This window comes from Alosa sapidissima, chromosome 11 (genome assembly GCF_018492685.1).
Source record: "Alosa sapidissima isolate fAloSap1 chromosome 11, fAloSap1.pri, whole genome shotgun sequence".
NCBI lineage: Eukaryota > Metazoa > Chordata > Actinopteri > Clupeiformes > Clupeidae > Alosa > Alosa sapidissima.
Window position 1 is genome coordinate 23208721 of NC_055967.1, and position 15000 is coordinate 23223720.

The window sequence follows — 15000 nt, forward strand, 5'->3', positions numbered from 1 at the left end:
AACAACCTTCGAGGCTTTCATGTCTCCAGGCATTTGGCGCTGTTAAAGTTAACGTGTGATGTAGGTCTATGACATGAAGCAGTAGCATTCCATTGCACTAATATTAATTACTGAGAATAATTTAGATATTAAAATCATTTACCAAATAATATTCTAATGACATATTATAGCCTAATGACATTACAAAAAAAAGTTGAGTCCTCGTCTCAATTTCCGAGTCTGAATGGTCTGAATGTACAAATCCGAGTCCAAGTTCGAGTCATTCAGTGCTCCAAGTCAAGTCACGAGTCTCTAAATTTAGCTCATGACTCGGACTCGAGTCCGAGTCCTGGACTCGAGTACTACAACACTGCCACACACACACACACTCAGACCTGTGAATACTCCCTCCCTCACATGAGCTCACACACACACACACACAGACCTGTAAATACTCCCTCCCTCACCTGAGCCAGTGTTGAGTTCCGCTCCAGGTGCCAGTGGATGGTCAGAATGCTGTTGTATCATCCAGAGGACTGCGCTAGGCCTGAAACCTGAGAGTTATGTGTGTATGCTGTGGTCGGACTGTGTCATGTACCAGTCAGTTGTGTAAGTTGATGTAGGAGGTTGTGTTTCACTGATGCCCTGGGCTGAGAGCACTGACTGTTGTGTGTTGTGTGTGAGCGTAGGACATGACCCAGGGGTGCCCTGCAGATTGGGAACAGTAATATGAAGAGTGATTTAGAAACCATGTCAACTGTTAAATATCCACCTGTCTTTTCTTTTCTCCAGGTACTTGTTCAAATTATTTACATTTGCAAGGTTTCACTTTCTATAATTGAAACAAATTGACCTTTTGTTGTCCTGGCATCTGTTTGAGATCAGCTAATGAAATATTGATTTCTAGCTCGTATTGTTATTGATTATAATCCCGATCTACGTCTTCAGAAGGTGCTCTCAGCTCAGCGTAGGTCCAAAGTATCTGTATTTATGACCGACTCCCCCGACAAACACACACTCACACACGCACATGCACCCACACACACACTCTCTCACACACACACACATACACATCTAGGGATGTCCCGATCCGATATTTGGATCGGATCGGCCGCCGATATTAGCAAAAAAATGCATATCAATATGGGATCGGCCTGCAGGGGAAAATCCCGATCCGGACTCCCGATCCAGTTTGTTTTCAAAACTCCGGTCCGTGTTTTCCAGCGCACCGATGTAGGTAATCCATTCCAGTTTTTTTCAGCTTTTCCCCCCAAATCCGGTCCGCGTTTTTCAGCACACCTAGCGCACACCTAGCAACCTGTCCAGCATCCCACTTGTCTGTGCATGTCCTAAGAATTTAAAGTAATCGAGCAAACATTTAATGTCACAGTTAAATTAATATAGCCTAATGTTAACCGCGACCACGAGTGTCCGCGAGACCCTCTTACATTATTAAGGCTCTTATGCATGTTGCTGCTGACACAACAATATTTAAGATTGTTTGTGTAATGTATAGGCACGACACGCACTTTAATTTCCCTATTTTTACAATCGGCTAGCCTAACAAACGCATTTCATTTCAAAAAGCAACCTGGCCAATCGCTAACAACTAAGTGCACCTAGGCCTACAACTCTACTCATCCAGAAGGGTAGAAGCTTCCAGTAGGCTATAATAACTTTTTTTTACCGTTTAGCCTGTGCATCGGCGCAGCCTACGACGATGTGAATTAGTGACAGCTGTTGTCGGTAAACTTAAGCTCCTGTCTCTAAATAGTGTAGATAGGCCTAGCCTACTTGCTATGTTGCTTGATTTTCTGTAATAAATGCAGCCTGTAGCCTAGGTTACTTCAGCAAACCCAGACCAGTTGTGGCATCAGTTTCGCTTTTAAAACGCAACAGTGAGTGGCTTTTTAGCGCAGTCTCACTTATCATTGATGAGCACAGGAGCAGGCTGACACCTGAGCATGTTGAAATGATCACTTTTGTGAAGAAGAATCTCCCCATCATGCTCAGACTGCAGCCAGGGCAAACAGTAGAAATTGAAGGGAGTGTGGAGATGGCGATGGAGCAGTAAAGTGTGGAGGAGATAGCAATACTGTAGAAGGCGTGACAGTTATTTGGGTTGTTATAGCCAATTCAATGTGTGTGTGGTAATTTGACTATTTTCTACTCAGGTTTTGTGCGTGTTGCTTTTATATATAATTTTATATTGTTTACACTGATGGCTTTTTTAAGCCTTGGTTTACACTCTTGAGCAGAGCATTGATGCCAATTCAGTTTGTGTGGTTAATTGACTATTTATTTTCTACTCAGCTTTTCTGTGTGTTTTGCTTTTTTTATACAGTTTACAATATTTTTTGCACTGATGGCTTTTTAAGCCTTGGTTTACACTCTTGTTGTTCAAGAGCAGAGCACTGATGCCAATTTTTATTATTTTGTATATTTTGTGTTTATTTAACCCTGTTAAGAATAAACAGGTCAGCTTCTCATTACCAACCATTGTGGATTATTCAAACTAACCTAATTAAGTTGGCTAGTTGTTCTTAAGAGTAAAACCCTTTTCAACATGAGTATAACAACAAAATAAGTAAATATCTTTAATCTTTAATACATGCTTGGATCGGCCGGTATCGGTATCGGCCGATGCTAAAAGCTACAATATCGGTATCGGATCAGAAGTGCAAAAAGCTGGATCGGGACATCCCTAACACATACATTTATTTATGCAGCAGCACATTATTGAGATTGAGGTCGATAGTAGACCAGTATTACCATGTTTAAAAAATCAGTGTCCTATTCAGTATAGTTTGGCCCAAAACATTATAGGGGTATTATGTATTTTTTGTCTAAAATAAGTCACACAACTACACAAGACACAACAACCAACAGATGTGGACCAGCTACACACAACCACCAGCAGCAGCACAGCTAACAGCAACACACAACCACCACCAGCAGCAGCACAGCTAACAGCAACACACAACCACCAGCAGCAGCACAATCAACACACAACCACCAGCAGCTGCACAGCTAACAGCAACACACAACCACCACCAGCAGCAGCACAGCTAACATCAACACACAACCACCAGCAGCAGCAGCACAGCTAACATCAACACACAACCACCAGCAGCAGCAGCACAGTTAACAGCAACACACAACCACCAGCAGCAGCAGCACAGCTAACAGCAACACACAACCACCAGCAGCTGCACAGCTAACAGCTGAGAGGTTGGTCTGTCTGGTCTTTGGTGAAATATTTGCAGAAACCTTGCTGCAAAAAGTCGACCACATATTTTGTTTAGCTGCCCCGGTACCTGCCAGAACAGGTAGTGGATAGTGGACAGCCTGGAGGGGGCAGCGTCAGGACGCCAGAGAGAGATGGGTAGGATGAGAGATAGATCACTGTGTGTATGTGTGTGTGTGTGTTCCCAATCTGGCTTATTCAATCTGGCCCCCTAATCATCCCCCGGTGTAACTGGCTGCACTGATTCATTCCCTTATTCTCCACCTCTAGCTGGTGTGTGTTATGTGTCCTGGCGCATAATGGCTGCCCTGCATCACCCGAGTTTGTGCTACATATTAGTGGTGGTTAGGCTCCTCCTTCACTGTAAAGCGCTTTGAGTGCACTATATAAATGCAAGCAGCATTTGTGTGGTGGTGTGTGTGTGTTTGTGTGGTTCTACCTTTCATGACGATATGTCATTAATAGGATTTTGGGATGCCATATGTAAAAGCAAGCTAATAAACAGATAAAAAGGTAAAATAAATCTTACATAATGTTGCTTTGATGTGTGAGGGAGAGAAAGACAGAGGCCTGAGAGTGTAAGGAGAGATGGGTACGATGTTAGGTGTGTGTGTGTGTGAGAGAGAGAGAGAGAGAAAGAGAGAGATAGAGTGAGAGAGAGCATATAGAAGTTAGGGCTAAGATGATGTGTGTGTGTGTGGGGGGGGGGGGTAGGGAGGGGAATGAGTGGAAGAGAGATGGGGGAGATGTGTATCTGCTTTGTGCAGTGGCGGTTCTAGACTCAATTACTCCCCGGGCGAGATCCCCCCGAGCGTCCCCCCCCCCCCCCCCAACAACAAAAAAATCTTTTTCAAACAGTCATTTTTTTATTGAGACATTTTAAATGTCATTTTTAAAGCAACAACAGGCAATTCTGCACAAACAAGCAGATGGCAAACAATGAGATGTCAAAATACTGCTTACAGCATTGCCAAATGACAATGAGGCAATTCTGCACAAAACCGTATTAGAACTTAAATAAATACACAATAGGCCTATATACATAAAAGTGGCAAATATAACTTACAATCAAATATAAAAGTAGAACAGCAATAATATTAATAAATATTAAATTAAATCACACAAATTTGAAAATATTCACTATAGACATAAAGTGTCAAATATATAGGCTTATTCACTATAGACATAAAGTGTCAAATATATAGGCTCACAATAACATTGCAAAAGATTGCTTACAGCACTGTCAGCTGACAATGAGACAATTATGCACAAACAGTATTAGAGCTTACATAAATATACTGTACCCCATGATCCTATGATCCACTCGCGACCACAGTCAAGACCAAACCAATTCACCTGGGTGACCTCTTAATCGTTTTGTCACCTATTTTTATTAGCCATTTCACACAGTTAATTAAATGTGCAGGAATCATAGGTCTGCATTCATAACATTATGAGATGTGCGTTGTTTGGAAGAAATGTGCCCTGTGTGTGATGGGAGGTGTTGTATGTGGTGTATGGGGGAGGTGATGTATGTGGCGTGTGTGTATGGGGGAGGTGATTTAAATGTGCCCTGTGTGTGATGGGAGGTGTTGTATGTGGTGTATGTGTGTGTGTGTGTGTTTGTGCATGTTTCTGGCCACAGTTTTCTTTTCATTATGGAGTGGTGTGTATGTAAATGTAAATCAGGTTTGTAGGCCAAGTGTACTTGCGTATACAAGGAATTTGGTCTTTGCATTTATCCCATCTGTGAATTAGTGAAACACACAGAGCACACAGTGAACACACAGTGAGGTGAAGCACATGAACACACAGTGAGGTGAAGCACACACTAACCCAGAGCAGTGAGCTGCCTTACTGCAGATATTTAGATATGTGTGTGTGGAGGTGTGTGTTGTAGATGTGTGTATGGGGAGGTGCGTGTGTTTTAGATGTGTGTGTGTGTGTGTGTGTGGAGGTGTGTGTTGTAGATATGTGTGTGTGTCTGTGGAGGTGTGTGTTGTAGAAGTGTGTGTGCAAAAGTGTGTGTTGTAGATGTGTGTATAAGGAGGTGTGTGTGTGGTGAGTTCCCTGGTGTCCTGGCTAAATTCCCAACCTGGCTCATTCAATCTGGTCCCCTAATCATCACCCAGTGTAATTGTATGGGAGGGTTTTTTAATGTGTATGCGTGTGTGCATCTCTGAATGACAGCATGTTTAGGTTCATGTGTGTGTATCTATGTTTAGGTTCACTTCTGCATGGAGTGGTGTGTGTGTGTGTGGGTAGGGACTGTGGACTGAGATATGCTAAGTGTCTCCTGTTGTTTGGTGTCTCTTATAATAATAATAATAATAATAATAATAATAATATTAACAAGTTTAGCGCCTTTCTCAAATCCAAGGTCACTTTGCATAGTGGAAAGGAAAATACTGTACAACAACAAACAAACAAAAACAATACAAACAAAGAGAAAAAAATGTGCTGTGTGCATGAATGAATTTGTGTGTGTGTGTGTGTGTGTGTGTATGTGTGCGTGTGTGGAGGGGGATGTTTTAGAAGTGTGTGTGCAAAAGAGTATGTTGTAGATGTGTGTATAGGGAGGTGTGTGTTGTAGATGTGTATGTGTGGTGAGTTCCCTGGTGTCCTGGCTAAATTCCCAACCTGGCTCATTCAATCTGGCCCCCTAATCATCACCCGGTGTAATTGGCTTATTCACTTCCTCACTCTCCACCTCAAGCTGGTGTGTGGTGAGCGCTCTGGCGCATAATGGCTGCCCTGTATCACCCAGGTGGGTGCTACACATTGGTGGTGGTAAGTGAGGTCCCCCCTTCACTGTGATGCATTTTGAGTGTCTAGAAAAGCGCTATAGAAATGTAATGTGTTGTTATTGTTGTTGTGTGGAGGTGTGTGTGTGGAGGTGTGTGTTGTAGATGCTTGTGTGTGTGTGGAGGTGTGTGTTGTAGATATGTGTGTGTGTGTGTGTGTGTGTGTGTGTGTGTGTGTGTGTGTGTGTGTGTGTGTGTGTGTGTGTGTGTGTGTGTGTGTGGAAGTGTGTATTGTAGATATGTGTGTGTGTGGAGGTGTGTGTTGTAGATATGTGTGTGTGTGTGTGTGTGTGTTGTAGTTGTGTGTTTGGAGGTGTGGGTTTTAGTTGTGTGTGTGGAGGTGTGTGTTGTAGTTGTGTATGGGGAGGTGTGTGTTGTAGATGGTATGTGCATGTGTGTGTATGGTAGGGGGGGTTCTATGTGTATGCGTGTGTGCATCTCTGAATGACAGCATGTTTAGGTTCATGTGTGTTAGTGTATCTATGTTTAGGTTCACTTCTGCATGGCGTGGTGTGTGTGTGTGTGGGTAGGGACTGTGGACTGAGATATGCTAAGTGTCTCCTGTTGTTTGGTGTCTCTTATAATAATAATAATAATAATAATAATAATATTAACAAGTTTAGCGCCTTTCTCAAATCCAAGGTCACTTTGCACAGTGGAAAGGAAAATATTGTACAACAACAAACAAACAAAAACAATACAAAGAGAAAAAATGTGCTGTGTGTATGAATGAATTTGTGTGTGTGTTTGTGTGTGTGTGCATGTAATAATGTAGAGAGAGGAGGAGGAGAGCTGTGGACAGAGCAGAAGGAGGAGGAGAGTTGTGGAGAGGCAGCAGTCATGACTGGATTCTAGCTTAGCCCTTATCTTAGCATATCTGATCTTAGTTTAGGTTTTTTTAACCAGCTAATCTTATTTTATCTTAGCTTACTTTAGCATATCTGAGCTTATAGGTTGTCTTATCTTAGTTTAGTTTAAATTAGTTGGTCTTGGCCTAGTTTAATGTGTCTTACCTTATTATGTCTTGGGTATTTTTATCGTAGGTGTTCCGATGCACTGAACCTGCAGAAACTCAGCTCTGTGTGTGTGTGTGTGTGTGTGTGTGTGTGTGTGTGCTTGTAGATGTCTGTATAGGGTGTGTGTGTGTGTCTGGTTAGGGCCCATGTGTATGGTTAGGGCCCATGTGTCTGGGCTGTTTAGGGCCCATGTGTCTGGGCTGGTTAGGGCCCATTTGTCTGGTTAGGGCCCATGTGTCTGGGCTGGTTAGGGCCCATGTGCCTGGGCTGGTTAGCCTGTAACCTGCTGTAATGGGTGAGATGTTTTCCGTAACCTTGACCTTATAAGCCCTAACCTTGAGAACAAGCATCCACCTGTAGCCTAACCCTATAATGATATGGATATTGTATAACTCCATCCATATTGATAACTCCATCTGTCCTGTTGCAACAGAGAAACACAGACTCTAACATGTTTTTGTTTTCTTCGTCATGCAGTACAAGCAGGTGGAGCAGTACATGTCCTTCCACAAGCTTCCGGCGGACATGCGGCAGCGTATCCATGACTACTACGAGCACCGCTACCAGGGCAAGATGTTTGACGAGGAGAGCATCCTGGGCGAGTTGAATGAGCCGCTGCGAGAGGCAAGCTCTTTCTTCTTCCTCACAGTCTTTAAGGGCGCATCCCAATGACCGCGGCATTGACCCGATGACCATAGCATTCAGGAGCCTTTACAGTCCAGTCCAAAAGCCTTGGCTCTGATCGACTGACCCCCTGCATTCAGTATCTGCCAGAGTACTATCTGGGAACGTATTATTGATCGATTGACCTCAGCACTCAGTAGTCAAGAGCCTTTTATCTGAACATCTTATCATAACCTTATAGAACACTATGGGATGTTTGTTGGAGCTCTGGGTATGGAGGCTTAGCCTGCATGTAAGAGACCTGAGTGGCTTTCATGTTCTGTGCTCCATATTGTTTCAGTACGGTTTACTTATATGATCAAAATGTCTCTCTCACTTTCTCTCTACCCTGTCACCTCTTCCCCTTTATCTCCCTCTCTATCCCTCCTTCTCTCTTTCTCTCACCTCACAGGAGATAATTAGTTTTAACTGTCGGAAGCTGGTCGCCACCATGCCCCTGTTTGCTAACGCGGACCCGAACTTTGTGACGTCCATGCTGACGAAGCTACGCTTCGAGGTGTTCCAGCCGGGAGACTACATCATCAGGGAGGGCATGGTGGGCAAGAAGATGTACTTCATCCAGCATGGGGTGCTCAGCGTGCTCACCAAGGGCAGCAAAGAGACCAAGATCTCCGACGGATCCTACTTTGGAGGTAAGGGCAGGCTGTCAGTGTGCGTGTGTGTGTGTGTGTGTGTGTGTGTGTGTGTGTGTGTGTGTGTGTGTGTGTGTGTGTGTGTGTGTGTGTGAGCGAGAGACTTTGGGTGTTTGTGTGAGGGTGTGTATGTGTGTAGCAAAGCTAAGAAAGGCCTATTGCTAGCCTATACTGTAACTAAAACGGAACTTTTAGGCTAACTGGTCTGACCCACTTCCAGTTAATTATGCTAAGCTAGGCTAACCATTGGATTATTGCACGCACAGAGACAAGAAGGGTATGTATCTTCCCTTATCTAACTTTGGAGTAGACGACAAATAAGCTCAAAACCCCCCAAAAATGGCATGATCCTTTAAACAATATTCTGTCGGGCTCTTATGAAAAGAATTATATGATGAAATTCTTTGTTTATTTTCAGTTTTTACACTCGTTCATTTGTTGAATTTACAATAACATTTGTTGGCTCAACTTTCAAATAGCTGGACTACAGTCTGTGACAAGTCAGTGTTTAATATGGGAGGGAAATAGAGATAGAGAGTCAGAGAGCGAGAAAGACAGAGAGATTGAGAGTAAGAGAATTAGAGAAAGAGTTAGAGGGAGAGTGAGAGAGTGAGATAGAGTGTGTGTGTGAGAGAGAGAGAGTGAGAGAGAGAGAGAGAGAGAGAGAGAGAGACTGGGATGTAGTAGGAGACAGAGCAACAAGCTTCTTCCCCTTTGTAATTGTGGCAGTAGGCTGCTTTGGTCTCTATATCCCAGCAGGCTGTGAGAATGTGATGGTGCTGTGCTCATAAGGTCACTGCATCAGAGGACTAACCACTAGTGCACTCACTGAGAGATGGGTCCTCTTTATATTAGATCTTATTCAGAGGACTATCGCAGCCAGACTCCCTTGGTCCCCTCCTCACGAACGTGACTCTCATCCGAATGCTTTTGGAGTGCTGTTGTGTCCTGCAGAGAGTGTGTCTGGGGTTGGTGTTGGGTTCGGAACACGTCAGTTGACCTTCTCTTACCTGCTGCCCGCCCTGACACCTCCTGATGGTGGAGAAATAAATGACCAAGTCAGCAACTCTCTCCCCACCCATCCTCTTTTTCTTTTTCACCCCCCCCCCCACCCCTTCTCTCTCTCTCTCTCTCTCTCTCTCTCTGTCATTTTCTCCCTCCCTCTCCACACCGAAGTGCTGAAACAGCTCACACACAGAGTGACCTTGAGGGACTGAGCCAGTAAAGAGCATGTTTTAACTCTGGACTGTTTGTGTGTGGGTAACGCATTGCCACTTGCCTGTGTGTCCCTGGAGCTTGTCGCTCCTGGTAGCTTGTGCTTGTGAGTGCAGACTCCCCTCTGCATGCCACCCCACCAGACTCTCCTCCAGGAGTCACCACCACATCACTATCCCACTGTCCCCATAGCCAGCCAGCCCCCCAATAAGGAGGGCGAGGTTGGTTAGGTTGCGGGGGGTGGTGGAATATTATATTTGGGTATGAGGATTGGGTTGGGGGGGTGTTATGTTGAGTATGAAGGTGGGGCATTATGTTTGAATATGAAGGTGGGTTATTATGTTTGAGTATGAGTTATGTTTGAATATGAGGGGGGGTTATTATGTTTGAATATGAGGGGGGGTTATTATGTTTGAATATGAAGGTGGGTTATTATGTTTGAGTATGAGGGTGGGTTATTATGTTTGAGTATGAGTTATGTTTGAATATGAGGGGGGGTTATTATGTTTGAGTATGAGGGGGGGTTATTATGTTTGAGTATGAGTTATGTTTGAATATGAGGGGGGGTTATTATGTTTGAATATGAGAGTGGGTTATTATGTCTGAGTATGAATGGGAACTCTGAGCACGGTATGTTGCATGTCTGATGTGAAGAGCTGTGATGGCTGTGTCCTAATGGATCCTGTTTCGGCTGCCTCTCTCGGTAGATTAGGCGGGTGAAGCGCTAAGCTGAGAAAGGAGCATTTATGGGTCTCGGCAGGATTACAGGCCTCAGGTTGTACGTTTTACAGTGGGGGTTTGCTGGGGTTACTCCCAGAGCCGCAGATGCATGACTCTTGTTTCGCACAGAAGTGGAACGGGCTGGAATTAAGCACTTTGGACAAGAGAGTGGACCGCACCAGGGGGAAGGATGCCACACCTCCTTTATGGAGCAAAGCATCATGGTCCAAACACCAGCGATGCTGTTTAAAAACAACAAAAAACAATCAGACCGTCCTCACCAAACCTTTGGCTCTGCTCAGAGGGTGGAAATGTGAGAAATAGTTACAGATTTCAACTCCTCTCGCAGAATTGCCAAGGGTGTCACTCCTGGGACAGACAGTCCGAGCGATATTAATTACTTTGAGATGCTAGGTCCTAATTAGCGTGCTCATCAGTCACAACCAGATGGGCTACCGCACGCTCCCTTCAAAACTCTTTCAAACTCTTGGACGTGGTCACCATGGCAATGCTACACACACCCACCAAGGCCCCTGAGTGGAGAGAGTTTCTTTAAAGAGGCACAGAACACACACCACATTACAGAACACACACCACATTACAGAACACACACCACATTACAGAACACACACCACATTACAGAACACACACCACACTACAAAACACACAACACACTACAGAACACACACCACACCACATTACAGAACACACACCACACTACAGAACACACACCACATTACAGAACACACACCACACTACAAAACACACAACACACTACAGAACACACACCACACCACATTACAGAACACACACCACACTACAAAATACACACCACACTACAGAACACACACCACATTACAGAACACAAACCACACCACATTACAGAACACACACCACACTACAAAATACACACCACACTACAGAACACACACCACATTACAGAACACACACCACACCACATTACAGAACACACACCACACTACAGAACACACACCACACTACAGAACACACACCACATTACAGAACACACACCACACTACAGAACACACACCACATTACAGAACACACACCACATTACAGAACACACACCACACTACAAAACACACAACACACTACAGAACACACACCACACCACATTACAGAACACACACCACACTACAAAATACACACCACACTACAGAACACACACCACATTACAGAACACACACCACACCACATTACAGAACACACACCACACTACAGAACACACACCACATTACAGAACACACACCACACTACAGAACACACACCACACTACAGAACACACACCCCATTACAGAACACACACCACACTACAAAATACACACCACACTACAGAACACACACCACATTACAGAACACACACCACATTACAGAACACACACCACACTACAAAACACACAACACACTACAGAACACACACCACACCACATTACAGAACACACACCACACTACAGAACACACACCACACTACAGAACACACACCACACCACACTACAGAACACACACCACACCACACTACAGAACACACACCACACTACAGAACACACACCACACTACAGAACACACACCCCATTACAGAACACACACCACACTACAAAATACACACCACACTACAGAACACACACCACACTACAAAACACACAACACACTACAGAACACACACCACACCACATTACAGAACACACACCACACTACAGAACACACACCACACTACAGAACACACACCACACCACACTACAGAACACACACCACATTACAGAACACACACCACACTACAGAACACACACCACACTACAGAACACACACCACACCACACTACAGAACACACACCACACCACACTACAGAACACACACCACACTACAGAACACACACCACACTACAGAACACACACCCCATTACAGAACACACACCACACTACAAAATACACACCACACTACAGAACACACACCACACTACAAAACACACAACACACTACAGAACACACACCACACCACATTACAGAACACACACCACACTACAAAACACACAACACACTACAGAACACACACCACACCACATTACAGAACACACACCACACTACAGAACACACACCACACTACAGAACACACACCACACCACACTACAGAACACACACCACACTACAGAACACACACCACATTACAGAACACACACCACACTACAGAACACACACCACACCACACTACAGAACACACACCATATTACAGAACACACACCACACTACAGAACACACACCACACTACAGAACACACACCACATTACAGAACACACACCACACTACAGAACACACACCAAACTACAGAACACACACCACATTACAGAACACACACCACACCACATTACAGAACACACACCACACTACAGAACACACACCACACTACAGAACACACACCACATTACAGAACACACACCACACTACAGAACACACACCACACTACAGAACACACACCACATTACAGAACACACACCACGCTACAGAACACACACCACATTACAGAACACACACCACACTACAGAACACACACCACACCACATTACAGAACACATACCACAGAAATTAGGAATATCTCCGCACATTTTCACCACCACTGACCAGGCCACTGAAAAGCACGTCTATGTGTGGTAGGTGCACGCAGTGGCCGGATGGACCGCTGATGTTATAAGAATAGGGAATATTCTCCTGTTGACCACATGACTGTCCAGAGAGGCAGCAGCCAGGCGTAGCAGGTTACGGTGACAGGATTTATTTCGGGTCCAGAATATCTCAGTCATGTCCAAGTACAACTGTGCACCCTTGTCCAATGTCTGCCCATGTGAAGGTAGTTGAAGCCCCCCAGCTGGGGAGATTCGGCCTCGTCTGCCACGTCGCCATCACCGCAGAGCCCCAGCAGCAGGGTGTGGTCAACTCCTCCCTCTGGTGCTGACCGGGTGCATGATGGAGCCCAACAGCAGTCCTTGTTCCCGTCTGGAGCAGTGGAGTTGTGTGTGTGTGTGTGTGTGTGTGTGTGTGTGTGTGCGCCCGCTGCGTGTGACCCACTGAGTGTTTTCCCCTGCAGAAATCTGCTTGCTAACCCGCGGGCGGCGGACGGCCAGCGTGCGGGCGGAGACCTACTGCCGGCTCTACTCGCTCTCCGTCGACCACTTCAACGAGGTGCTGGAGGAGTACCCCATGATGAGACGCGCCTTCGAGACCGTGGCGCTGGACCGCCTGGACCGCATAGGTGAGTCTGAGATGAAATCGATTGCATAGGTGAGTCTGAGATGAAATCGATCGGATAGGTGAGTCTAAGATGAAATCGATCGCATAGGTGAGTCTGAGATGAAATCGATCGGATAGGTGAGTCTAAGATGAAATCGATCGGATAGGTGAGTCTGAGATGAAATCGATCGCATAGGTGAGTCACAGATCAAATCGATCGGATAGGTGTGTGTGTGTTTGTGTGTGTGCATGTGTGTATGTGTGTGTGTATGTGTGTGTGTGTAAGGGAGAGCACTGAGGTAGAGAGAGGTATGGAACAGGTATCAAGTGTGTATGTGTGTGTGTGTGTGTGTGTGTGTGTGTGTGTGTGTGTTTGTGTGTGTGTGTGTGTGTAAGTCAAGACTCAAAAACTCAAAAGACAAAAGACTAGTATGAGTCACACTCCCCAAACTCCCAATGCTTGAGATCCCATCTCTTCCACGACCCTGTGATGAGCAGGCACTTTAGGGTGAAGTCATGCATCTCGTCTGCAGCATGTCACAAATGCCCAGTATTTAAGCATCCCGTCTGCAGCATGTCACAAATGCTGAGTATTTAAGCGTGTGTGTGTGTATGTGTGTGTGTGTGTGTGTGTGTGTGTGTGTGTGTTTGTGTGTGTGTGTGTACTTAAGCACAGCTGTTTATTCCAGAGGGAGGAGTGGCGCTGGCCCATGTGAGTCTGTACCCTCTTGCTTTATGGATTGTTTTGTAATAGGATTATGTCCCTGCAGCATTCGCTTTCTTGCTGTTGCGTGGACTTCACCAACATTTTGGCCAAAATACTGCCACCTGCTGGCCTGTCCTCTCCTGTCTCATCACTGCATTTTGGATTTTTCCACTACGCCTATCCTCAGTGCACACGCTGCATTCTACTGATCCAAACCAGCTTTCATTTTCACACACACACACACACACACACACACACACACACACATACAGTGGGAATTAGCTGTTTCTCCCTTTGGCCGAATCATGATAGTGTCAGATGATTCATCTGTTAAAGTATATCTGTTCTTCCGTTAACCTCACGAGTAGTTGACCAGGATCGGTTTATATAAGTCTCTGTTCAGGAAGACTAACTGTGAAACAGTTTGATGTGTGGTGTGGTCCAGACCAGCCCATGGGCACTGCTCTGTGAAGTGATATACAGTGATGTTGCGTCTGAATGGTGTGTGTTCGCCTTGTGCCTGACTGGTGTGTGTTTACTTTGCACCTGACGGGTGTGTGTTTGCTTTGCACCTGACGGGTGTGTGTTTGCTTTGCGTCTGACTGGTGTGTGTTTGCGTTGCGTCTGACTGGCGTGTGTTTGCTTTGCGTCTGACTGGCGTGTGTTTGCTTTGCGTCTGACTGGCGACTGTGCGTTTGCGTTGCATCTGACTGATGTGTGTTTGCTTTGCGTCTGACAGGTGTGTGATTGCTTTGCCC

The 15000-nt window shown here is 45.2% G+C and overlaps 1 protein-coding gene across 1 annotated transcript in view; it reads left to right on the top strand.

The window, feature by feature from the left end:
* hcn4l (hyperpolarization activated cyclic nucleotide-gated potassium channel 4l) overlaps positions 1-15000 on the top strand; it is a 31116-nt gene that overhangs the window by 13797 nt on the left and 2319 nt on the right. Inside the window, exons 5-7 of the mRNA XM_042111290.1 lie at positions 7524-7670; positions 8122-8362; positions 13394-13558. Coding sequence (XP_041967224.1) covers positions 7524-7670; positions 8122-8362; positions 13394-13558 — 553 coding nt within the window. The remainder of the gene's footprint in view (positions 1-7523; positions 7671-8121; positions 8363-13393; positions 13559-15000) is intronic.